The following is a 25,994-nucleotide window of genomic DNA, read 5'->3' as shown; positions in this document are numbered from 1 at the left end:
CATAAATCAAAGTATTGAGTACAGAAGATAGGATGTTATGGTGAAGTTCTTTGAGACTTTGGTGAGGCCTAATTTGGAGTATTGTGTGCAGTTTTGGACACCTACCTACAGAAAAGATGTAAACAAGGTTGAAAGAGTGCAGAGAAAATTTACAAGGATATTATCAGGTCTGGAAGACCTGAGTTATAAGGAAAGATTGAATAGGTTAGGATTTTATTGATTGGAATGTAGAAGATTGAGAGGAGATTTGATAGAGGTATCCAAAATTATGAGATGTATAGAAAGGCTTTTTTCACTGAGGTTGGGTATGACTCCAACTAGAGGTCATAGGTTAAGGGTGAAAGGTGAAATGTTTAAGGAAAACACAAGGGGAAACTTCTTCACTCAGGGTTGTGGAAGTGTGGAATGAGCTGCCAGTGCAAGTGGTGCATGCAAGCTCAATTTCAATGTTTAAGAGAAGTTTGGATAGGTACGTGGATGGGAGGGGTACGGAGGGCTGTGGTTCAGGTGCAGTTCGATGGGACTAGGCAGTTCAAATGTTTTAGCACAGACTAGATGGGCCAAAGGGCCTGTTCCTGTGTCATACTTTTCTATGACTCTCTATCTCTCTCTCTACCTCTATCTGTCTCTCCCTCTCCATCTGTCTCTCTTCCCCCGCTCTATCTGTCTCTCTTTCTCTTTCTCTCTCCTTCACTCTCTCTTTGCTCTCTACCCAGAGACATTCCCGTCTTCTCCACCAGTCCTTCCATCTGCAAATTAAAACACAAGATTTTCAGATATTTTTCAGTTCTGTCAGAGGATTGTTGGATGGAAAAATTAACTCTGGTTCTCTCCCCAAAGATGCTGCCTGATCCGCTGAGTACTCCCACATTTTCTGCATTTGCATTGATCTTGTAATATCAAAATGGTCAGTATATATGGTGCTCGGGTTACATTTATTCAATTACCTGCAAATATCAGGAGCAAAAATGTAGAGAGCTTCATCTTTTTTTATTAGCGGGTGGAAGGTAGCTCCATCTGTTCCATTGATCATGTTGGAAGTATTCGATGCCCACCAGTTAAGTGATCTGTCCAACGGAAAATGTCAAAGCATTGAAGACATCAGTCACTGACTCCTCTATCTTAGCCACTTCTGTCTGCATTGGTGATGACAGTGGAGCGGTGGAAAGTTCTTAATAACAACCATTAACATGAGGCACACGCAGGTTTAAGACATTCAGGTGTGGGTCAATGGAACTAGGTAGAACAGCAGTTTGATATGGACTAGATGGGCTGAAGGGCCTTTTTCTGTTCTGTAGTGCTGTATGACTCTATGACAATGAATCTAGTTCCAGGCCAGTATGTGCTTGTTTAAACAATGTGCTTTAACAGTAAAAACAGTAGAGTGACCTCAGTAAGGTAAGATGAGGGAACACACACCAGTCCTCGTAAAGGATCAGAAGTGGAAAGAGTGAGCAATTTCAGGTTCTTGGGTGTCAATACCTCTGAGGATCTATCCTGGACCCAATATATCAATGCAGCTACAAAGAAGACATGACAGCGGCTTTCTTTCATTGAGAGTTTGAAGAGATTTAGTATGTCACTCAAGACACTTAAATTTCTACAGATTGAGAGAGCATGGAGAGCATTCTAACTGGTTGCCTCACCGCCTGGTGTGGGGAAGGGGGTCACTGCACAGGATTGAAATAAGGTGCAGAGAGTTGTAAACTTAGTCAGCCCCATCATGGGCTCTGTGGTATCCAGGACATCTTCAAGAAGCAATGCCTCAAAAAGGCATTGTCCATCATTAAAGACCCTCATCGCCCAGGTCATGGCCTCGTCTCATTGCTATCGTCAGTTAGGAGGTACAGAAGCCTGAAGGAACACACTCACCGATTCAGGAACAGCTTCTTTCCCTCTGTCATCCAATTTCTGAATGGACATTGAAACCATGAACACTACCTGACTACTTGTTTATTTCTATTTTCCACTACTTATTTAATGTAACTATTTTATACTCACTGTAATTCACAGTTTTTTTCTATTATTATTATTGCATTGTACTGCTGCTGCAAAGACCTGAGTTATAAGGAAAGATTAAATAGGTTAGGATTTTGTTCATTAGAACCTAGAAGTTTGAGAGGAGATTTGATAGAGGTATACAAAATTATGAGGGGTATAGATAGGGTAAATACAAGCAGTCTTTTCCACTGAGGCTGGGTGGAACTACAAACAGAGGTCATGGCTTAAGGGTTAAAGGTGAAAAGTTTAAGGGTAACATGAGGAGAAATTTTTTTACTCAGAGGGTCGTGAGAGTGTGAAACGAGCTGCCAGCACAAGTGGTCCATGTGAGCATGATTTCCACATTTAAGAGAAGTTTGGATAGGTACATGGATAGTAGGGGTGTGGAGGGTGATGGTACCAGTGCAGGTCACTGAGAGTAGGCAGTTTAAATGTTTTTGGCATGGGCTAGATGGGTCGTACTTCTCCATGACTCTTAACATATAAACTCCTACAGACAGTGGGAGGAATCGAACCCATGTCGCTGGAAAGTGTTATGGTAAACGGTATACTACTATGCCATCCTTGAATGAGAATGTCAGTGACAGGGTTAGTAGGTTTACAGATCACCCTAAAATTGGTAGTACAGTTATCAGTTGGCTGAGGAATGGCAGACAGAGTTTAATTCAAGCAAGACAAACCGGCATGGAACTTGTACAGTAGGGCCCCAGGGACTTTAGTAGAACAGAAATGCAAAGGTCACAGATGCAGATACACAGGTCATTGAAAATGGCCACACAGGGAGACAGGGTGGTGAAGACGGGTATTTGGCATGCTTGCCTCATTGGTCAGGATGTTGATTTCAGGAGCTGGAATGTTGTGTTACGTTGGTAAGGTTACACTTAGCGCACTCTTCTCTCGGAGTGATGTTATTAAACTGAAGTGGGGGCTTCAAAAGATTTACGAGGATGTTACTAGGACTACTGGACTTGTGTTGTAAGGGGAGACTGGATAGACTGGGACATTTTTCTCTGGAATGTAGAAGGTTGAGGGGTTACCATATGGAGGGGGATTATGAAATGGGACCTCCTGAAGTGCTGAATAAATCACCCCTCCTTGCTTCTGAACCTCTGTGCCAGAGATGGCCTGGAAGGTGGAACTCAGATCTCCAACTTGAAAAAGAACAGGAGGAGAGCTATCTCCTGTGTGTGTCCAGCATTTATTTCTCATCCTGGATGTGAGAAAACAGTCTACTCCTATTCATAATGCTGTGTCTACAAACTGGCTACAGTTACAGTTCAAAGGTATGTCTTTGGACATAAAATTCAATTTGGATTATCTGAAAGGGACATGAAGAACATAATATCATGCAAACCTTCTTTCCTTTGAGCTAAAAGATATGTTTTAAATGTTCATGTTATATTTTTTGAACAATGTCATTATTTATTCGGTATTTACCAGCCTGTGATTGAGAAAGCAAGTGACATCATTTTCAAACTACTAGCTGTGCAAACTGAGAGAGAGTTTAATCTGAGTTCAGCTTGTACAAATTGAGACAGAGTTAGTCTGAAGTTGCCTGTTGATAATTCATTTTTCTTTGTTAACTTTTGTTAACAATGGATATGGTTGTCAAAGAATACAGTGGGGTACAGATCAGTTGGATATATGGATGCAAAAATGGTAAACTTTAAGTGGAAAGAATATAGTTCATGGAAGAGCCCTTGGTCACACTGATGTAGAAAGTCCAAATCTACACCACCCTGACAACACAAGCAGATAGGATGAAAAGAAAACATATGACATGTTTTACCATTGGTTAGTGCACTCAGTGTCAGACTTTTGCAGCCATATCACCCCGTTTTAGGAAGGATGTGGAGTTGTTGGAGAGGGCGCAGAAGAGCTTTATCAGGATGCTGCCTGGATTAGGCGGTATTAGGAAAAGTTCGACAAAATTGGATTGGGTTCTTTAGAGTGCTGGAAGCTAAGAGGAAACTTGATAGAAGCTTATAGAATTATGAATGGCATAGGTTTGGTAGATAGAAGTTTATAGAATTATGAATGGCATAGACTGGGTAGATAGAGTTTTATCCCAGGGTAGAAATACCAAATACTAAGAGGCTCCACCTGGAGAATCTTCCCGTCAAGGTGGCACCTGTGTACAGCAGTCCTTTGGTCGACATCTTCTGATAAATCATGAAACCATATCTTTCACTTCTTTTATGTCTTTTGTGTTTGTTTATCATCTTGAATGTGATTCTGGAACTGTTGGAGCCTGTGATTTGTAGTTTGGAGATCGTTTGAGTGCTTCAGCCCTCTTCAGTCTCCAAGGGGATTCTGGGAGGCAGAGGCAGTGTGTTGGAACCTCGTGGCGAGAAGGCTGTGGGGCACAAGCTGCTGTTCAACTCCATTTCACCGATTAAAGCTTCCATTGTTTACCGACTAAAGCGACAAGGGAGACTGAAGCATCGAGGCAACTGCGGAAGGTGAGTGCCAGCTGCCTGCCTTCTGATCGCTGGTGGGATCACTCTGCTACAGAGAAGGGAGACTGCCTTTTGATCTGCGGGATCGCTCTGCTATGGAGAAGGGAGACTGCCTTCTGATCACTGGTGGGATCACTCTGCTATGGAGAATGGAGACTCCCTTTTGATCGCTGGTGGGATCACTCTGCTATGGAGAAGGGAGACTGCCTTTTGATCTGAGGGATCGCTCTGCTATGGAGAAGGGAGACTGCCTTCTGATCGCATGTGGGATCGCTCTGCTATCAGAGAGGGGAGGCTGCCTTGTGATGTGAGGGATCACTGTGCTGCCCGAGGGAGAGACTGCCTTTTGATCGCTGGTGGGATCACTCTGCCAAGGAGAAGGGAGACAGACCTGTTGATCCTGGTGGGATCGCTCTGCTGCTGGAGAGGGGAGACTGCTTTTTGATCACTGGTGAAATTGCTCTGTTATTGCAGAGGGGAGACAGACCTATTGATCCTGGTGGGATCGCTCTGCTGCCGGAGAGGGGATTGTTGGTGAGATTGCTCTGCTACGAAGAGGGAACGGTCTGCCACTGTGCTCCCAGATTTCCTGCGTTTTGGATATGGACTTGGACTGTAGACTTTTTTTTAACTGTCTTATAGTCTTTTATATTCTGTCTTTTTCACCCAATCTTTCTCGTTTTTTATGTGTGGAGGAGGAGGCTTTGGGGATTGATGTGCCTGTTCTGTTTTTGTTCGTTTTTTTGTGAGAGAGGAGGGATTTGGGGGGATTGATGATTGTGCTGCCATTCTTTTCTTCCTTGGTTTCATGGCTATCTGGAGAAGAAGGATTTCAGAGTTGTATACCTAGATAATAAATGGATCTTTGAGACAGCTTTAAGGTAAGAGGGGGAAAATTTAAAGGAAATGAGCAGGGCAAGTCTTTTACACAGAGAGTGGTAGAAACAGACACAATACTGGCATTTATGAGGCACAGACAGTCACATGAATGGAGGCATACGGATCATGTGCAGGGAGAGAGATGAATTTAATTTGTTACTACAGTTGTCACAGACATGGACCAAAGCATCTGTCCCTGTACTGTACTGATCTATATTCTCTGTAATTACAGTTCTGTTTGATTTTATGTGACTGTATGAAGGGGTTGATTTGTTCAATATGTTACTTGAATGAAGCAATCTGATATCCTGTGTGCTGACACAGGATAGTTATCAGCAGACAGGAAATCAATGCAGTGTGCTAAACTTTCCTCTCAAGGCTTTAGGGCCCACTCTAAAATGGCACAGCCATGACATGTTGATTGGCACTCAGGGGAAATGCAGTCTCAAAGGAGATGCTTTCTGTTGAAATGTTAAACTATGACCCTGCTTCTACCTCTGGTGTATCGAGAAGGTTCTCTGGCAATTTTCAGAGTAGAACATGGAATTTAATATTTATCCTTCACCCTCACTGGAGTGGGTTTATTTGATCATTTATTGAATTGATTTTTTGTGGAAGAAATAGCTTGACAGGCTCCTGCTTGCGAACAGTCTGCTTCAGTGGGACTCTGTGATGGGAACTGTGCAAAAGTCACTCTGCTTATGGGTCAGGTCACTTGGAGTGGGACAGGAGCAGTAGAACAACACAGGATCTCGGAATGACAAGATTCACTTTGTCAGACAATTGCCTCCCAATCCATTCATAAGGTATCGGTACAGGGTCTTAATACAAATAAATGGAAATATGAACTGTTACATACTTTTGTCCTTTCCACGTTAATATTTTGCTGAAATCCATGTAATCTTTTTTGCCAGTGCTAAATAAATACTCTCCATCATCTGTTCCATTCAGCTGAAAAAGGATTAAATGTCGTTAGAATCTCAAAGTATTTGTGATACAAAAGTAGGCTATTTTTCCCATCATTTCTGTGCTGGTTGTAAAAGTGCTCATCAGTATGGTTCCCTTTCCCAGCACTCTACTGATCATAGCTCTTCACATACACATCCAAGTGTGGAGGAAGTCTCTTTCACTGTCAGACAGTGAGTTCCAGATCTCCACTGAACAATTTCCTCCCCTCCCCTCTAACCTTTCCAATAATTACTTTAATTCACTGGCCCTTGGTTTTGGACCGTTCTGTTGAGGGTATTAATCTACCCTATTTTATTGAGCCCACTCATAATTTTATAAACCTCAGTTAAGTCTTTCCTCAGCCTTCCTCTTTATCCTCACAATAACAAATCTCCAATCCTGCCTAATCTCTAGGACAGCATTCTAACAGCTTTTTTGGAACCTCATATTCCTATACCGTGGGAAAGCTTTGTGTCATTCTTATTAACCATCCTGTCAAGCTGTCCTGCTCTCATTTAAGGATCAGCAGATACCCTGGGAGGGTACACCTAGTACTCTCCAAGGTCCCTCTGTTATCCCACAGCACTCAATGTCCTGCCATTGATTGTTGAATCTTCTTGAACACATTAGCTCGTCAACTAACTAAATCACCTCTCCCCTTCTACAATCTTTTTTTCCTGCTCTTTGCAAACTTCCATATAACACCCCTAGAAGTCGGTAATCTATATTTGAGAAAGCAAAGACAACATTTAGGAGCCCCTAGGAACCCTAATGGTAACAGTTTCCAGTCATAAAATCACCCAGCCATGACCATTTGCTTCCTGCGCTGAGCCAATATTAAATTCAGTTTTCCACACTCTCTTGGATCCTGAAGGCTTTTAAGTTTTGATTAGCCCACCATATGGAACTGGTGAAAAGCCTTGCTAAAGTCCCTGTAGACTACATCGTTGATCCTCCTTGTTACCTCCTCAGAAAATTGATCATTATTCAGACACAACCTTCCCTTAAATAATCCATTCTGACGGTCCCTGATTGATACGGGTCTTTCCATGTGAAGGATTACACTGTTCTGTACAATGGATTCCAATCATTTGCCTATCACTGAAATTCAGCTAATTTTGCTAACTGCCTTGTAATTTCTTAATTTATTCCTTCCTCCTTCTTTAAGAAGAAAGATACAACACCAGTTGGCTCCACTCCTGTAGCTGGCGAGTACTGAACTACTGCTGCATGTGCCCCCACTACTTGGGATTTAGTCTGTCTGGGCCTGGTGGTCTAAACCATTCCAAAATACCAGTCCCCTGCAAACCTCCTCCTGCACTCTGTTTATCCCATCAAATATTTTTATATGTTATTATTTTAACCACAGCATCGGCATCATCCCCACTCTGTGAAGTCAGGTGGAAAGTATTCAGTAAGAACTTTACCCCCACTTATTTATTTATTGAGATACAGGGTGGAACAGGCCCTTTGGGCCTTGTCGCCCAGCAACCCCCCAATTTAATCCCACATGGGACAATTTACAATGACCAACTCGTATGTCTGGACTTTGGGAGGAAAGCTGAGCCCCAGAGGAAGCCCATGCGGTCACGGGGAGAACGTACAGGCAGTGGCGGGATCACCTTCCAGCTGAGCCCACTGGTTACATTATCAATTGCTAATAAATTACACTCTTCTTAGTTTGTTACATTGAGTAACTCTAAATTGTAAAGCTAATTGAAAGGAAAAGACGGGAGCCCTGGAGAACGGGTCCTAGTTTTGTTTTTACTTTAAGCGAGGTGCACACTGATGATGTGGTAGCATCATGACAGATGCAATATACATATTTCACATAGATAATAATAATGAATTACCCAAACAACAGAGAATTCTGAATCAAACAATACTACTCAATTATCACTATATCTCCGTTAGTCTCATGAGACCATGGATTTGCGCCCTGGAAGATTTCCAGGGCGTAGGCCTGGGCAAGGTTGTATGGAAGACCAGCAGTTGCCCATGCTACAAGTCTCCCCTCTCCATTTCACCGATGTTGTCCAAGGGAAAGGCACTAGGGCTAATACAGCTTGGCACCGGTGTTGTCGCAGAGCAATGTGTGGTTAAGTGCCTTGCTCAAGGACACAACACACTGCCTCAGCTGAGGCTCAAACTAGCGACCTTCAGATCACTAGACCGACGCCAGCACCTTAACCACTTGGCCACGTGCCAACACTCAATTATTACTGATATATTAAATACGCAACATTGTTATCTTCTTGTTCTTTATGTACATGAAACCTTTTGGTTTTCCGTTGACTTTAAGTACCCATTTTTGAGTCTTGCGCCTTGCTTTCCCACTCTCTTATAATCTCACTCCTATATTATTTATACTACTCCAGACCTCCTGCTCTCAGAAGCTCTCAGTGTCTGATATCAGATCCCCCTTTTTATCATTTCTTATTCTCCAGACTGAGTGATTCGAGAAACTTCAGCTGTTTTCTCTGGAATGTCAGAGCTGAGGGGAGACCTGCTAGAAGTTTCTAGGAATATGAGGCACATAGATAGGGTGGACTGTCAAAATCCTTTTCCCACAGTAGAATTGTCAAATATTAGAGGATATGGATTACGGAAAACTTTAAATTGCATGGCAAGTCTTTTACACAGAGAGTGGTGTTGGGCTGTCAGGAATGGTGATGGAAGCAGATCAGATGATAATGCTTAAGAGGCTGTTAGAAACATGTATATGTAGGGAATGGAGGGATATGCATCATGTGCAGGCAGAAGAAATTTAGTTTAGTTTGGCATCATATTCAGCACAGACCTCCTAGGCTGAAGGGCCTGTGCTGTTCTGTACAGTACTGTTCTGTTTTGTACTGTTCTGTTCTGTACTGTACTGTGCTGTACTGTTCTGTTCTGTTCTGTTCTGTACTGTCCTGTTCTGTACTGTAATGTTCTGTACTGTTCTGTTCTGTACTGTTCTGTTCTGTTCTCTACTGTACTGTTCTATACTGTACTGTTCTTATACTGTACTGTTCTGTCCTGTACGATTCTGTACTGTACTGTTCTGTTCTGTACTGCTCTGTACTGTACTGTTCTGCACTGTTCAGTACTGTACTGTTCTGTACTGTACTGTTCTGTACTTTTCTGTTCTGTACTGTTCTGTACTGTTCTGTTCTGTTCAGTACTGTTCTTTACTGTACTCTACTGTTCTGTACTGTTCTGTACTTTTCTGTTCTGTACTGTACTGTTCTGTTCTGTACTGTTCTGTACTGTACTGTTCTGTTCTGTACTGCTCTGTACTGTACTGTTCTGCACTGTTTGGTACTGTACTGTTCTGTACTGTACTGTTCTGTACTTTTCTGTTCTGTACTGTTCTGTACTGTTCTGTTCTTTTCAGTACTGTTCTTTACTGTACTCTACTGTTCTGTACTGTTCTGTACTTTTCTGTTCTGTACTGTTCTGTACTATTCTGTACTGTTCTGTTCTGTACTGTACTGTGCTGTACTGTTCTGTACTGTTCTGTTCTGTACTGTACTGTCCTGTTCTGTACTGTAATATTCTGTACTGTTCTGTTCTGTACTGTTCTGTTCTGTTCTCTACTGTACTGTTCTGTACTGTACTGTTCTTATACTGTACTGTTCTGTTCTGTACTGCTCTGTACTGTACTGTTCTGCACTGTTCAGTACTGTACTGTTCTGTACTGTACTGTTCTGTACTTTTCTGTTCTGTACTGTTCTGTACTGTTCTGTTCTGTTCAGTACTGTTCTTTACTGTACTCTACTGTTCTGTACTGTTCTGTACTTTTCTGTTCTGTACTGTACTGTTCTGTACTGTACTGTTCTGTTCTGTACTGCTCTGTGCTGTACTGTGCACTGTTTGGTACTGTACTGTTCTGTACTTTTCTGTTCTGTACTGTTCTGTACTGTTCTGTTCTTTTCAGTACTGTTCTTTACTGTACTCTACTGTTCTGTACTGTTCTGTACTTTTCTGTTCCGTACTGTACTGTTCTGTTTTGTACTGTTCTGTACTATTCTGTACTGTTCTGTTCTGAACTGTACTGTTCTGTACTGTTCTGTACTGTACTGTTCTGTATTGTTCTGTTCTGTTCTTTACTGTAATGTTCTGTTCTGTACTTTTCTGTTCTGTTCTGTACTGTACTGTTCTGTACTGTTCTGTACTGTACTGTTCTGTACTGTTCTGTACTGTACTGTTCTGTTCTCTACTGTTCTGTAGTGTCCTGTTCTGTACTGTTCAGTTCTGTACTGTTCTGTTCTGTACTGTTCTGTTCTGTACAGTTCTGTAATGTTCTGTTCTGTACTGTACTGTTCTGTTCTGTGCTGTACTCTACTGTTTTGTACTGTTCTGTACTGTTCTGTTCTGTACTGTACTGTTTTGTACTGTTCTGTTCTGTACTGTACTGTACTGTTCTGTTCTGTACTGTACTGTTCTGTACTGTTCTGTTCTGTACTTTTCTGTTCTGTACTGTACTGTTCTGTACTGTTGTGTACTGTACTGTTCTGTACTGTTCTGTACCTTACTGTTCTGTTTTGTTCTGTACTGTACTGTGCTATTCTGTACTGTTCTGTACTGTATTATTCTGTACTGTTCTGTTCTCTACTGTTCTGTACTGTACTGTTCTGTACTGTTCTGTTCTGTACTGTACTGTTCTGTACTGTACTGTTCTGTATTGTTCTGTACTGTTCTGTACTGTACTGTACTTTTCTGTAGTGTTCTGTACTGTAGTGTTCTGTACTGTCCTGTTCTGTACTGTACTATACTGTTCTGTACTGTTCTGTTCTTTTCAGTACTGTTCTTTACTGTACTCTACTGTTCTGTACTGTTCTGTACTTTTCTGTTCCGTACTGTACTGTTCTGTACTGTTCTGTTTTGTACTGTTCTGTACTATTCTGTACTGTTCTGTTCTGAACTGTACTGTTCTGTACTGTTCTGTACTGTTCTGTATTGTTCTGTTCTTTACTGTAATGTTCTGTTCTGTACTGTTCTGTTCTGTTCTGTACTGTACTGTTCTGTACTGTTCTGTACTGTACTGTTCTGTTCTCTACTGTTCTGTACTGTATTCTACTGTTCTGTAGTGTCCTGTTCTGTACTGTTCAGTTCTGTACTGTTCAGTTCTGTACTGTTCTGTTCTGTACTGTTCTGTACCTTACTGTTCTGTTTTGTTCTGTACTGTACTGTGCTATTCTGTACTGTTCTGTACTGTATTATTCTGTACTGTTCTGTTCTCTACTGTTCTGTACTGTACTGTTCTGTACTGTACTGTTCTGTACTGTACTGTTCTGTATTGTTCTGTACTGTTCTGTACTGTACTGTACTTTTCTGTAGTGTTCTGTACTGTAGTGTTCTGTACTGTCCTGTTCTGTACTGTACTATACTGTTCTGTACTGTTCGGTACTGTACTGTACTGTTCTGTACTTTTCTGTTCTGTACTGTTCTGTACTGTTCTGTACTGTACTCTACTGTACTGTTCTGTACTGTTCTGTTCTGTTCTGTACTGTTCTGTTCTTTACTGTACTGTACTGTTCTGTACTGTACAGTTCTGTTCTGTTCTGTACTGTACTGTTCTGTTCTGTACTGTACTGTTCTGTACTGTACTGTTCTGTTTTGCACTGTACTGTACTGTTCTGTACTGTACTGTTCTGTATGGTTCTGTACTGTACTGTTCTGTACTGTTCTGTACTGTACTGTTCTGTTCTGTACTGTATGTTCTGTACTGTACTGTTCTGTACTGTACTGTTCTATAGTGTTCTGTACTCTAGTGTTCTGTACTGTACTGTTCTGTTCTGTACTGTACTGCACTGTTTTGTGCTGTTCTGTACTGTACTGTTCTGTTCTGTACTGTACTGTCCTGTACTGTTCTGTTCTGTACTGTTTTGTATTGTACTGTTCTGTTCTACACTACTGTACTGTTCTGTACTGTACTGTTCTGTAGTGTACTGTTCTGTATTGTACTGTACTATACTGTACTGTACTGTTCTATGCTGTAGAAACCATAGAAACCATAGAAACTACAGCACAGAAACAGGCCCCTTGGCCCTTCTTGGCTGTGCCGAACCATTTTCTGCCTAGTCCCACTGACCTGCACACGGACCATATCCCTCCATACACCTCCCATCCATGTATCTGTCTAATTTATTCTTAAATGTTAAAAAAGATCCCGCATTTACCACCTTGTCTGGCAGCTTATTCCATACTCCCTCCACTTTCTGTGTGGAGAAGCCCCCCCTAAAGTTCCCTTTAAACTTTTCCCCCCCTCACCCTTAACCCATGTCCTCTGGTTTTTTCTCCCCTTGCCTCAGTGGAAAAAGCCTGCTTGCATTCATTCTATCTATACCCATCATAATTTTATATACCTCTATCAAATCTCCCCTTATTCTTCTACGCTCCAGGGAATAAAGTCCTAACCTATTCAACCTTTCTCTGTAACTGAGTTTCTCAAGTCCCAGCAACATCCTTGTAAACCTTCTCTGCACTCTTTCAACCTTATTTATATCCTTCCTGTAATTTGGTGACCAAAACTGAACACAATACTCCAGATTCGGCCTCACCAATGCCTTATACAACCTCATCATAACATTCCAGCTCTTATACTCAATACTTTGATTAATAAAGGCCAATGTACCAAAAGCTCTCTTTATGACCCTATCTACCTGTGACGTCACTTTTAGGGAATTTTGTATCTGTATTCCCAGATCCCTCTGTTCCACTGCACTCCTCAGTGCCTTACCATTAACCCTGTATGTTCTACGTTGGTTTGTCCTTCCAACGTGCAATACCTCACACTTGTCAGTATTAAACTCCATCTGCCATTTTTCAGCCCATTTTTCCAGCTGGTCCAAGTCCCTCTGCAGGCTCTGAAAACCTTCCTCACTGTCTACTACACCTCCAATCTTTGTATCATCAGCAAACTTGCTGATCCAATTTACCACATTATCATCCAGATCATTGATATAGATGACAAATAACAATGGACCCAGCACTGATCCCTGTGGCACACCACTAGTCACAGGCCTCCACTCAGAAAAGCAATTCTGTACCACCATTCTCTGGCTTCTTCCATCGAGCCAATGTCTAACCCAATTTACCACCTCTCCATGTATACCTAGTGACTGAATTTTCTTAACTAACCTCCCATGCGGGACCTTGTCAAAGGCCTTACTGAAGTCCATGTAGACAATATCCACTGCCTTCCCTTCATCCACTTTCCTGGTAACCTCCTCGAAAAACTCCAACAGATTGGTCAAACATGACCTACCACGCACAAAGCCATGTTGACTCTCCCTAATAAGCCCCTGTATATCCAAATGCTTGTAGATTCTGTCTCTTAGTACTCCCTCCAATAACTTACCTACTACTGACGTTAAACTCACTGGCCTATAATTTCCCGGATTACTTTTCGATCCTCTTTTAAACAACAGAACAACATGAGCCACTCTCCAATCCTCCGGCACTTCACCCGTAGACAGCGACATTTTAAATATTTCTGACAGGGCCCCCATAATTTCAACACTAGTCTCCTTCAAGGTCCGAGGGAACACTCTGTCAGGTCCCGGGGATTTATCCACTTTAATTTTCCTCAAGACAGCAAGCACCTCCTCCTTTTCAATCTGTACAGATTCCATGGTCTCACTACTTGATTCCCTCAATTCCATAGATTTCATGCCAGCTTCCTTAGTAAATACAGATGCAAAAAACCTATTTAAGATCTCCCCCATTTCCTCTGGTTCCGCACAAAGCCGACCACTCTGATCTTCAAGAGGACCAATTTTATCCCTTACAATCCTTTTGCTCTTAATGTACTTGTAAAAGCTCTTTGGATTATCCTTCACTTTGACTGCCAAGGCAACCTCATGTCTTCTTTTAGCCCTCCTGATTTCTTTCTTAAGTATTTTCTTGTTCTGTACTGTTCTGTTCTGTACTGTACTGTTCTGTACTGTACTGTTTGTACTGTTCTGTACTGTTCTGTGCTGTACTGTACTATATTGTACTGTTCTGTTCTGTACTGTTCTGTACTATACTGTTCTGTACTGTACTGTTCTGTTCTGTACTGTTCTGTTCTGTTCTGAACTGCTCTGTACTGTACTGTTCTGTACTGTACTGTATTTTTCTGTACTGTTCTGTTCTGTTCAGTACTGTTCTTTACTGTTGTATTCTGTACTGTTCTCTTCTGTTCTGTACTGTACTGTTCTGTACTGCTCTGTTCTGTTCTGTACTGTACTGTTCTGTACTGTTCTGTTCCGTTCAGTACTGCTCTGTTCTTTACTGTACTGTTCTGTGCTGTACTGTTCTGTACTGTTCTGTACTGTACTGTTCTGTTCTCTACGGTTCTGTTCTGTATTGTTCTGTACTGTACTGTTCTATTCTGTACTATACTGTTCTGTACTGTTCTGTTCTGTACTGTTCTGTACTGTACTGTTCTCTATGGTTCTGTTCTGTACTGTACTGTTCTGTACTGTTCTGTACTGTTCTGTTCTGTACTGTTCTGTTCTGTACTGTACTGTTTTGTACTGTTCTGTACTGTTCTGTTCTGTACTGTACTGTTCTGTACTGTTCTGTACTGTGCTGTACTGTTCTGCACTGTTCTGTACTGTTCTGTACTGTTGTGTTCTGTTCTGTACTGTACTGTTCTGTATTGTTCTGTTCTGTACTGTGCTGTACTGTACTGTTCTATTCTGTACTCTACTGTTCTGTTCTGTACTGTACTGTTCTGTACTGTACTGTTCTGTTCTGTTCTGTTCTGTACAGTTCTGTACTGTTCTGTACTGTACTGTTCTGTACTGTTCTGTACTGTACTGTTTTTACTGTTCTGTATTCTATGACACCTGGTCACCCAGAGGGGGTTCTGGACTTTGCACACCCACATCTTTTTCATTGTGGTAACATACTTCTTATTTCATGGTAACATGGAAAGATGCCATCCTGTATGACTATTTTCTAAGAAAATTCAGTCCTATTCCCCCTGTTGTTTGTTTGTAAAGCTGTGCACAGTGGTTTACTGCATGGATCAGTGCTGGGACCTTGGCTGTTTGTTACATACAGTAACAACTTAGATGTGAATGTCAAAGCTGTGATTAGTAAGTCTGTAGAAGACCCAAATATTGGTAATACTGTCGATAGGGAGGGGTTTTGCAGTAGGCTACAGAATGATATTGATCAGATAGTAAACTGGTCAGACCGATGGCAGATGTTGTTTAATCTTAGTTAGTGTGAGGTGATGTGTTTTGAGAAACCAAGTAAAGGCAGGATGTACATAAAGAATGGTAGGGCCTCAGGAAATATTGAGGAACAGAAGGACTTTGAGGGATAGAGGGAGTCATTGATTGAAGTACTGCACAGATGCAGGAAAAGCATTCCTGTGTAAGTCCGGCGTAGATCTTTAAAAATCAGGAATTTTTTTCAGTGGGTTACACTTGAATCCAAGAGGGACCAATATTCTTGTGGGCAGGTTTACTAGAGCTGTTGTTAGTGGTTTAAACTAATATGGCAGGGGGATGGGAACCAGTGTGATAGAGCTGAGGATGAGCCAGCAGGTTTACAAGTAGATGATGGGTGTAATATTAATGTAAGGAAGGACAAGCCAATGATTAGGAACAAATGCAGACAGAGCAAAGGGTTAATTTGTACCACAGAGGCAAAATTCAAAAGGGCAAAGAATGCAGGACTGAAGGTGCTGTATTTAAATGCACGTGGCATTCGGAATAAGGCAGACGAACTTGTGGCGCAGTTAGAGATTGGTTATTATGAGCATCACTGAGTCATGGCTGAAAGAAGGCCGTAGTCGGGAGCTTAACATCAAAGGATATACTTTGTATCAAAAGGACAGACAAAAAGGAACAGGTGGCAGTGTAGCTCTGTTGGTAAGAGATGGAATTAAATCTTCAGAAAGAGGTGACGTTGGGTCAGAGAATGTTGAATCTTTGTGGGTGGAGTTAAGAAAGTGCAAGTAGGAAAAAACTTTATGGGAATCACTATATAGGCCTCCAAATAGTAGCCAAGATGTGGGGTTGAGATTGCAAAGGGAGCTGGAAAAGGCATGTAACAAGGGTAATGACACAATTGTAATGGCGGACTTCAATATGCAAGGGGATTGGGAAAATCAGCTTAGTGTCAGTCAGGTCGCAATGTTGAATGCCTATGAGATGGCTTTTTAGAGCAGCTTGTGCTTGAGTCTACTCAGAGAAAGGCTATCATAGATTGGGTGTTGTGTAATAACTCAGATCTTATGAGGGAGCTTAACATAAAGGAATCCTTAGGAGGCAATGATCAAAATATGATTGAATTCACACTGCAGTTTGAGAGGGAGGAGCACAAGTCACATGTATCAGTATTACAATGGAATAAAGGGAATTACAGAGGAATGAGAGAGCAGCTTGCCCAGGTGGATTGGAGGCGTCTACTGGCAGGATGACAGTGGAGCAGAGATTCACAAGGCAAGAGATGGATATGTCCCATAGAAGTTCTCAAATGACAGGTGTAGGCAACCATGGCTGACAAGGGAAGTTCTCAAATGACAGGGGGCAACCATGGCTGACAAGGGAAGTTCTCAAATGACAGGGGGCAACCATGGCTGACAAGGGAAGTTAAGGATTGCATAAAGGCCAACGAAGGGCATATAATGTAGCAAAAGTGAGTGGGAAGTTAGATGATTGGGAAGCTTTTAAAATAGGCACTAAAAATTTATAAGAAGGGAAAATATGAAATACGAGGGCAAACTAGCCAAAAATATAAAGCAGGATGCTGAAAGTTTTTTCAATTATATAAAGAGTAAAAGGGAGGTGAGAGTTGATATTGGACCACTGGAAAATGATGCTGGTGAGGTAGGACAAAGAAATGGCAGATGAACTTAATGGGTACTTTGCATCAGTCTTCACTGTGGAAGACACTGTGCCAGAGGTCCAAGAGTGCTGTTGTTATTACCAAGGAAAAAGTGCGAGGCAAAATCAAAGGTCTTAAGGTGGATAATTCACCTGGACCAGATGGACTACATCTCAGAGTCCTGAGAGACATTTTTGAAGAGATAACAGATGGATTGGTCGTGATCTTTTAAGAATCACTTGATTCCGGCATGGTCTGAGGGGACTGGAAGATTACAAATGTCACTCCATTCTTTAAGAAGGGAGGAATGCAAAAGAAAGGAAATTATAGGCCAGTTAGCCTACCCTCAGTGGTTGGGAAAGTGTTGGAGTCTATTATTAAGGATGAGGTTTCCGGGTACTTGGAGTCAAAGGCAGCATGGTTTCCGTAAAAGGATATCTTGCCTGATAAATCTATCAGAGTTCTTCGAGGAAGTAACAAGCAGGGTGGACAAAGTAGAGGCATTAGATGTCATTTACTCGGATTTTCAGAAGGCATTTGATAAGGTGCCACATACGAGGCTGCTTAACAAGATAAAATCCTATGTAACACCCCTGTTAAGATTCTTACTGCTATACAGTAGGTATTTCATTTTAGCAGTCTGTTCTGCTTTGTTTGAGCTGGGATAAGAGCTTTGTTGTTCAACCTACGAAAGTTGTGTCAGTGAATCAGGATGATGAAATTGGGAGAAGGTTTTAGAGAACACTAGGCCAAGAGGTGCTTGTGAGGGACACTGGTGAGGGTCGAGGTCTTTTTGGTGGGAGCTGGGAGAAGACAGGAGGGAAGGTGGCTGAGGATGCCGTCCCTGTTGTACAAGGTGCTTTGCGCAGATGAATAGCTTCAAGAGAAAGGAGCAATACTCCCGTGGGACACCCATATATTCGAGATGGATTTTGAGCGACATTAGGAGGGTAGTATGTGCTTTCACACAGACCGAGAGTCTAGCATATGAAGTACAGACAACTTCAAGATGAGCTCCAACTTATGTGCACATTTGACTGTTTAATTATAATGAGCCCTTTTTATTTTTTTCTTTCTTTTCTTTAGTACCTCTTTGGTTACATTAACATTCATAAATATAACCATTTAACCATATAACAATTACAGCACAGAAACAGGCCATCTCGGCCCTTCTAGTCTGTGCCGAACTCTTACTCTCACCAAGTCCCACCGACCTGCACTCATAACCCTCTATTCCTTTCCTGTCCATATATCTATCCAATTTAACTTTAAACGACAACACCGAACCTGCCTCAACCATTTCTGCTGGAAGCTCGTTCCACACAGCCACCACTCTCTGAGGAAAGAAGTTCCCCCTCATATTACCCCTAAACTTTTGCCCTTTAACTCTCAACTCATGTCCTCTTGTTTGAATCTCCCCTACTCTCAATGGAAAAACCCTATCCACGTCAACTCTATCTATTCCCCTCATAAATTTAAACACCGCTGTCAAGTCCCCCCTCAACCTTCTACGTTCCAAAGAATAAAGACCCAACTTGTTCAACCTTCCTCTATAACTTAGGTGATGAAACCCAGGTAACATTCTAGTAAATCTTCTCTGTATTCTCTCTATTTTGTTGACATTTTTCCTATAATTTGGTGACCAGAACTGTACACAGTACTCCAAATTTGGCCTGACCAATGCTTTATACAATTTCAACATTACATCCCAACTCCTATACTCAATGCTCTGATTGATAAAGGCCAGCATACCAAAAGCTTTCTTCACCACCCTATCCACATGAGATTCCACCTTCAGGGAACTATGCACCATTATTCCTAGATCCCTCTGTTCTACAGCATTCTTCAATGCCTTACCATTTACCTTCTTTCTTTAAAATTGTATGCAGTGTACGATCTGTTATTTCTTGCTGACGGGTGATTGCAGGGGGCAGTAAATCACACAGCATTACACACAAACCGGGGTTTCAGTGGGTGAGACATCCCAACCTCATGGGTTTGGCGGGACCATGACAGTGACCACACCATGACCAAAGTCATGTACACCCTGACAATGACCACACCATGAGCACAGTCATGCGCTCCCTGATAGTGACCACACCATGACCAAAGTCATGTACACCATGGCAACGACCACACCATGACCAAAGTCATGTACACCCTGACAGTGACCACACCATCACCAAAGTCCTGTACACCCTGGCTATACGGAGCCTGAGAAAGCTGCATTTCTTACTGGAGTCCAGTGGCTGTTCACAAGGGGCTAATGAGCCACATTTCCAGAGATGCCCAGTAAAAAGGAGTTTCATTTATGGCATTACAGGAAAGATAGAGGAATTGCTGACAAGTAAGTATAGAAGAATTGCTGACAGGCAGGAGGAAGCAAGTAGGAATAAAAGGGACATTTTATGTTTGGTTGCCAGACACAAGCAGTCTTCCTCTCAGGTCAGTATTGGGACCAGTACTTTTCACATTATTTGTTCTTGATTTAGATAATGGAATTGATGGCTTTGTGGCAAAGTTTGCAGATGATACAATGATAGGTGGAGGGGTAGGTTGTGCTGAGGAGGCAATCCAATTGCAGAGGACTTAGACAAATTGGACGAATCAGTAAAAAAGTGGCAGATGGAATACATTGTTGGGAAATGTATGATAATGCATTTTGATAAAAGGAACAATAGTGAGGAGAGTACGGACTATTATCTAAATGGAGATCTCTCTCGCTCTCCCTTACTCCTTTTGCACATTGTCCATCCTGTAGGTGCAGTCTTTCATAGATTCTATTATCTTTCTTGGATTTAGACCATAAAACCATAAGACAAAGGAGCAGAAGTCAGCCATTCAGCCCATCAAGTCTGCTCCGCCATTCTATCATGAGCTGATCCATTCTCCCATTCAGTCCCGCTCCCCCACCTTCTCACCATAACCTTTGATGCCCTGGCTACTTAGATACCTATCAATCTCTACCCTAAATACACCCAATGACTTGGCCTCCACTGCCGCCCGTGGCAACAAATTCCACAGATTCACCACCCTCTGACTAAAAAAATTTCTTCACATATCTGTTCTGAATGGGCGCCCTTCAATCCTTAAGTCATGCCCTCTCATACGAGACTCCCCCACCATGGGAAACAACTTTGCCACATCCACTCTGTCCATGCCTTTCAACATTCAAAATGTTTCTATGAGGTCCCCCCTCATTCTTCTAAACTCCAAGGAATACAGTCCAAGAGCGGTCAAACGTTCCTCATATGTTAACCCTCTCATTCCTGGAATCATTCTAGTGAATCTTCTCTGTACCCTCTCCAACATCAGCACATCCTTTCTTAAATAAGGAGCCCAAAACTGCCCACAGTACTTCAAGTGAGGTCTCACCAGCGCCTTACAGAGCCTCGACACCACATCCCTGCTCATATACCCTATTCCTCTAGAAATGAATGCCAACATTGCATTCGCCTTCTTCACCACTGACTCAACCTGAAGGTTAACTTTAAGGGTATCCTGTAGGAGGACTCCCAAGTCCTGTTGCATCTCAGAACTTTGAATTCTCTCCCAATTTAAATAATAGTCTGCCCGTTTATTGCTTGTACCAATGTGCATAACCATACACTTTCCAAGATTGTATTTCATTTGCCACTTCTTTGCCCAGTTTCCCAATCTATCCAAGTCTCTCTGCAGACTCTCCGTTTCCTCAGCACTACTGGCCCCTCCACCTATCTTTGTATCATCAGCAAACTTAGCCACAAAGCCATCTATTCCATAATCCAAATCATTGATGTACAATGTAAAAAGAAGTGGCCCCAACACGGACCCCGGTGCAGCACCACTGGTAACCAGCAGCCAACCAGAATAGGATCCCTTTATTCCCACTCTCTGTTTCCTGCCAATCAACCAACGCTCTATCCACGTATGTAACTTTCCCGTAAGTCCATGGGCTCTTATCTTGTTTAGCAACCTCATGTGTGGCACCTTGTCAAAGGCCTTCTGAAAATCCAAATACACAACATCCACTGCATCTCCCTTGTCTAGCCTACTTGTAATTTCCTCAAAAAATTGCAGTAGGTTTGTCAGGCAGGGTTTTCCTTTAAGGAAACCATGCTGAGTTCTGCCTATCTTGTCATATGCCTCCAGGTACTCCGTAATCTCATCCTTGACAATCAACTCCAACAAATTCCCAACCACCGATGTCAAGCTAACAGGTCTATAATTTCCTTTTTGCTTCCTTGCCCCCTTCTTAAATAGCGGAGTGACATTTGCAATCTTCTAGTCCTTTGGAACCATGCCAGAATCTATTGACTGTTTAAAGATCATTGCTAATGCCTCTGCAATCTCCACAGCTACTTCCTTCAGAACACAAGGGTGCATTCCATCTGGTCCAGGAGATTTATCTATCCTTAGACTATTCAGCTTCCTGAGTACTTTCTCTGTTGTAATTGTGACTGCGCACACTTCTCTTCCCTGACACCCTTGAGTGTCTGGTATACTGCTGATGTCTTCCTCAGTGAAGACTGATGCAAAATACTCATTCAGTTCCGTCACCGTCTCCTTATCTCCCATTACAATTTCTCCAGCATCATTTTCTATCAGTCCCATATCTACTCTCACCCGTCTTTTACTCTTTATATACTTGAAAAAGCTTTTAGTATCCTCTTTGATATTATTTGCTTGCTTCCTTTCATAGTTCATCTTTTCCCTCTTAATGACCTTCTTAGTTTCCTTTTGCAAACTTTTAAAAGCTTCCCAATCCTCTGTCTACCCACTAATTTTTGCTTCGTTGTATGCCCTCTCCTTTGCTTTAACTTTAGCTTTGACTTCCTTGTCAGCCACGGTTGCATCCTATTTCCATTCGAAAATCTCTTCTTTTTTGGAATATACCTGTCTTGCACCTTCCTTACTTCTCACATAAACTCCAGCCACTGCTGCTCTGCCGTCTTTCCCGCCAGTGTCCCTTTCCAGTCAACTTTGGCCAGTTCCTTTCTCATCCCACTACAATTTCCTTTACTCCACTGAAATACCGACACATCGGATTTCGGCTTCTCATTCTCAAATTTCACAGTGAACTCAGTTATGTTATGATCACTGTCTCCTGAGGGTTCCTTCACCTCAATCTCTCTAATCACCTCTGGTTCATTACGCAATACCCAATCCAGTACAGCCGATCCCCTAGTGGGCTCAACAACAAGCTGTTCTAAAAAGCCATCTCGGAGACACTCCACAAATTCTCTCTCTTGAGATCCAGTGCCGACCTGATTTTCCCAATCCACTCGCATGTTAAGATCCCCCACAATTATCATAACACTGCCCTTCTGACAAGCCTTTTCTATTTCCTGTTGTAATTTGTAGTCCACATCCCTGCAGTTGTTTGGAGGCCTATAAATAACTGTCATCAGGGTCCTTTTACCCCTGTGATTTCTTAGCTCAACCCATAAAGATTCTGCACCTTCTGATCCTATGTCACCTCTTTAATATAATTTCTTTCCAATAAAACTACGCCACCCCCTCTGCCTACTTTCCTATCCTTCCAATACACCGTGTATCCTTGGATGTTCAGTTCCCAGAGACATGCATCCTTTAGCCACATCTCAGTGATGGCCACAATATCATACCTGCCAATCTGTAGCTGTACAACAGGGTCATCCACCTTATTCCTTATGCTGCGTGCATTTAAGTGTAACACCTTAAGACCAGTATTTGGTACTTTTTGCTTTGATTGCACTGCAACTCAACCCAATGGCTGCAAATTTGCCTCATCCCCTGCCTGCCCTTCCTGACATCTTTACTGCTCACTATCTTAGATTTATTCTGTTTTCCCCCGCCTCCACTCTATCATTCCGGTTCCCATCCCCGTGCCAAATTAGTTTAAACCCTCCCTAACAGCTCTATTAAACCTTCCCGCCAGGATATTGGTCCCCTTCGGGTTCAGGTGTAACCTGTCCTTTTTGAACAGGTCATACTTCCCCCAGAAGAGATCCCAATGATCCAAGAATCTGAAGCCCTGCCCCCTGCACCAATCGCTCAGCCACGTATTCATCTGCCTGATCCTACTATTCTTGCCCTCGCTAGCACATGGCACAGGTAGCAATCCCAAGATTACTACCCTGGAGGTCCTGCTTCTCAGCTTCCTTCCTAACTCCCGGAAATCACTCTTCAGGACCTCCTCCCTTTTCCTGTCTATGTCATTGGTACCAACATGTACCAAGACAACTGGCTGCTCGCCCTCTCCCTTTAAAATATTCTGGACCCGAACCGAGACATCCCGTACCCTGACACCTGGGAGGAAACACACCATGCGGGTATCTCTATCAGGCTCACAGGATCTCCTGCCTGTTCCCCTGACTATGGAATCCCCTATGACTACCGCATTCCTCTTCTCCCTTCTTCCCTCCTGCACAACAGCGCCAGGCTCAGTGCCAGAGACCCGGTCACCATGCCGTCCCCTGTCAGGTCATCCCCCTCAACAGCATCCAAAACGAGATACTTGTGGCTGAGGGGGGCAGCCACAGGTGTGCTTTCCACTATCCGGGCATTTTCCTTCCCTCTCCTGACAGTCACCCACTTTTCTGTCCCCTGTAGCCCAGGGATGACTACCTCCCTGTAGCTCCTGTTTATCACCTCTTCACTTTCCCTAATAAGCAGTAGGTCATTAAGCTGCAACTCCACATCCTTAATACGGTCTCTGAGGAGCTGCATCTTGGTGCTCCTGGCGCAGATGTGGCCATCAGGGAGGCTGGAGGTCTCCCAGGATTCCCACATCTGACACCCTGAACAAAGCACTAAACCTGCAGGCATGCAACAGGAATGAAACAAGAAAAAATAGGTCTACTCACCCACTTACCTCACCAAACAGACGAACTTTTTAAATCATTAGCTCGTACTGTTTGCTATGTGAGCCCTGCTGTTCCGGGCCGATTCGCCAAAGGGAAAAAAAAGAGTTGGTGCCTCACTCACACCTCTTCCCGTTTACCGCCGAAGCCCGTTGAACCAAAACCCTACACTCTACTGCCACTCACTCCACTGCCCGCTGGAGAGGGTTGTCTCCTTTCTAAGCTCTCCGCGTTGTCCTGTCTACGTAACGCGCCTGTGCAGTCTCATCCTTCTTGAACTCGAAGAAGTTCTTTTTAAAAACTACCTTCCTTCAGAATTCAGCTCTCACGCCGCTCTTCTTGTCCTGATTAAAAAGCAGCTGTTGGAAGTCCCCTTCCTTTTTAAATTCTCCGTGCTGTCCTGTCTACGTCACGCACCTGCGCAGCCTCATCCTTCTTGTACTCGAAGAATTTTTTTTAAAAACTGCCTTCCTTCAGAAGTTAGCTCCCACGCCACTCTTCTTCTCCAGATCCAAAAAACTGAGGAGCTATTTACTGAGTATGCCCTCAAGAAAACAAATCTCAGGGTTTTATGGTGATATATATGTACTCCGAACATTGAATTTTGAACTTTAATTTCCTGCCATTTCATGTGTCTATCTAAAAGCCTTTTAACCACCACGATCACATCTACCCTGCCACCACCCTGGCCAGCCCATACCCAGCACCCACCACTCCCTGCATACCCATTCCCAGTACCCACAACTCCCGTGTACCCAATCCTCGAATCCATCCCTCCCTGTGCACCCAATCCCGGTACCCACTAATCCCTGTATACCCAATCCCGGTATCCACCACTCCTTGTGTACCCAATCCCGGTACGCACCACTGCTGAGTACCCAATCCCAGAATCCATCCCTCCCTGTGTACCCAATCCCAGAAAGACAACTCCCTGTGTACCCAATCCAGGTACTCATCCCTCCCTCTGCACCCAATCCTGGTACCCACCACTCCCTGTGTACCCAATCCCGGTATCTACCACTCCCTGTGTACCCAATACCAGCACCCACCCCTCCCTGTGTAATCAATCATGGTACCCACCCTTCCCTGTGCACCTAATCCTGGTAAACACCCCTCCCTGTATATCCAATCCCGGTACCCACCCCTCCATGTGTACCGAATCCTGGTACCCACCCCTCCCTCTGTACCCAATACCGGAACTCACCACTCACTGTGTACCCAATCCCGTTACCCACCCCTCCCTTGTGTACCCAATCCTGGCACCCACCGCTCCCTGGGTACCCAGTCCCAGTACCCACCCATTCCAGTGTACCCAATCCCGGTACCCACCCCTCCCTGTGTACCCAATTCCGGTACACACACCTCCCTGTGCACCCAATCCCAGTACCCACCCCTCCATGTGTACCCAATCCCGGCACCCATCTCTCCCTATGTACCCAATCTTGGTACCCACCACTCCCTGTGTCCCCAATCCAGGTACCCACCACTTCCTGTGTCCCCAATCCCGGTACCCACCCATCCCTGTGTACCCAATCCCGATACCCACCCCTCCATGTGTACCCAATCCCGGCACCCCATCTTTCCCTCTGTACCCAATCCCGGCACCCACCCCTCCCTGTGTAGCCAAACCCGGTACCCACCACTCCCTGTGTAGCCAATCCTGGTATCTACCACTCCCTGTGTACCAAATACCAGCACCCACCCCTCCCTGTGTAATCAATCACGGTACCCACCCTTCCCTGTGCACCTAATCCTGGTAAACATCCCTCCCTGTATATCCAATCCCAGTACCCACCCCTCCATGTGTACCGAATCCTGGTACCCACCCCTCCCTCTGTACCCAATACCGGAACTCACCACTCACTGTGTACCCAATCCCGTTACCCACCCCTCCCTTGTGTACCCAATCCCAGAAAGACAACTCCCTGTGTACCCAATCCCGGGAAAACATCACTCCCTGTGTACCCAATGCAGGTACTCATCCCTTCCTCTGCACCCAATACTGGTACCCCCCACTCCCTGTGTACCCAACCCTGGTATCTCCCCACTCCCTGTGTACCCAATCCAGGTA

At 43.5% G+C, this 25,994-nt stretch overlaps 1 protein-coding gene across 3 annotated transcripts in view; it reads right to left on the bottom strand.

Annotated features, from left to right (window-relative positions):
* The window catches only part of LOC140199218 (lysosome membrane protein 2-like), a 102,125-nt gene that overhangs the window by 34,333 nt on the left and 41,798 nt on the right, over window positions 1-25,994 (bottom strand). For all 3 annotated transcript variants that reach the window (XM_072260911.1, XM_072260910.1, XM_072260912.1), the window contains 2 exons: window positions 6,199-6,290; window positions 948-1,067 (listed from right to left, as the gene is read on the bottom strand). In XM_072260911.1, the coding sequence (XP_072117012.1) occupies window positions 948-1,067; window positions 6,199-6,290 (212 nt within the window). The remainder of the gene's footprint in view (window positions 1-947; window positions 1,068-6,198; window positions 6,291-25,994) is intronic.

The sequence above is a fragment of the Mobula birostris genome, chromosome 6, assembly GCF_030028105.1.
Source record: "Mobula birostris isolate sMobBir1 chromosome 6, sMobBir1.hap1, whole genome shotgun sequence".
Taxonomy (NCBI): domain Eukaryota; kingdom Metazoa; phylum Chordata; class Chondrichthyes; order Myliobatiformes; family Myliobatidae; genus Mobula; species Mobula birostris.
Note: the sequence above shows the minus strand (reverse complement) of the source record. Positions and strands in the feature narration are given on the sequence as shown.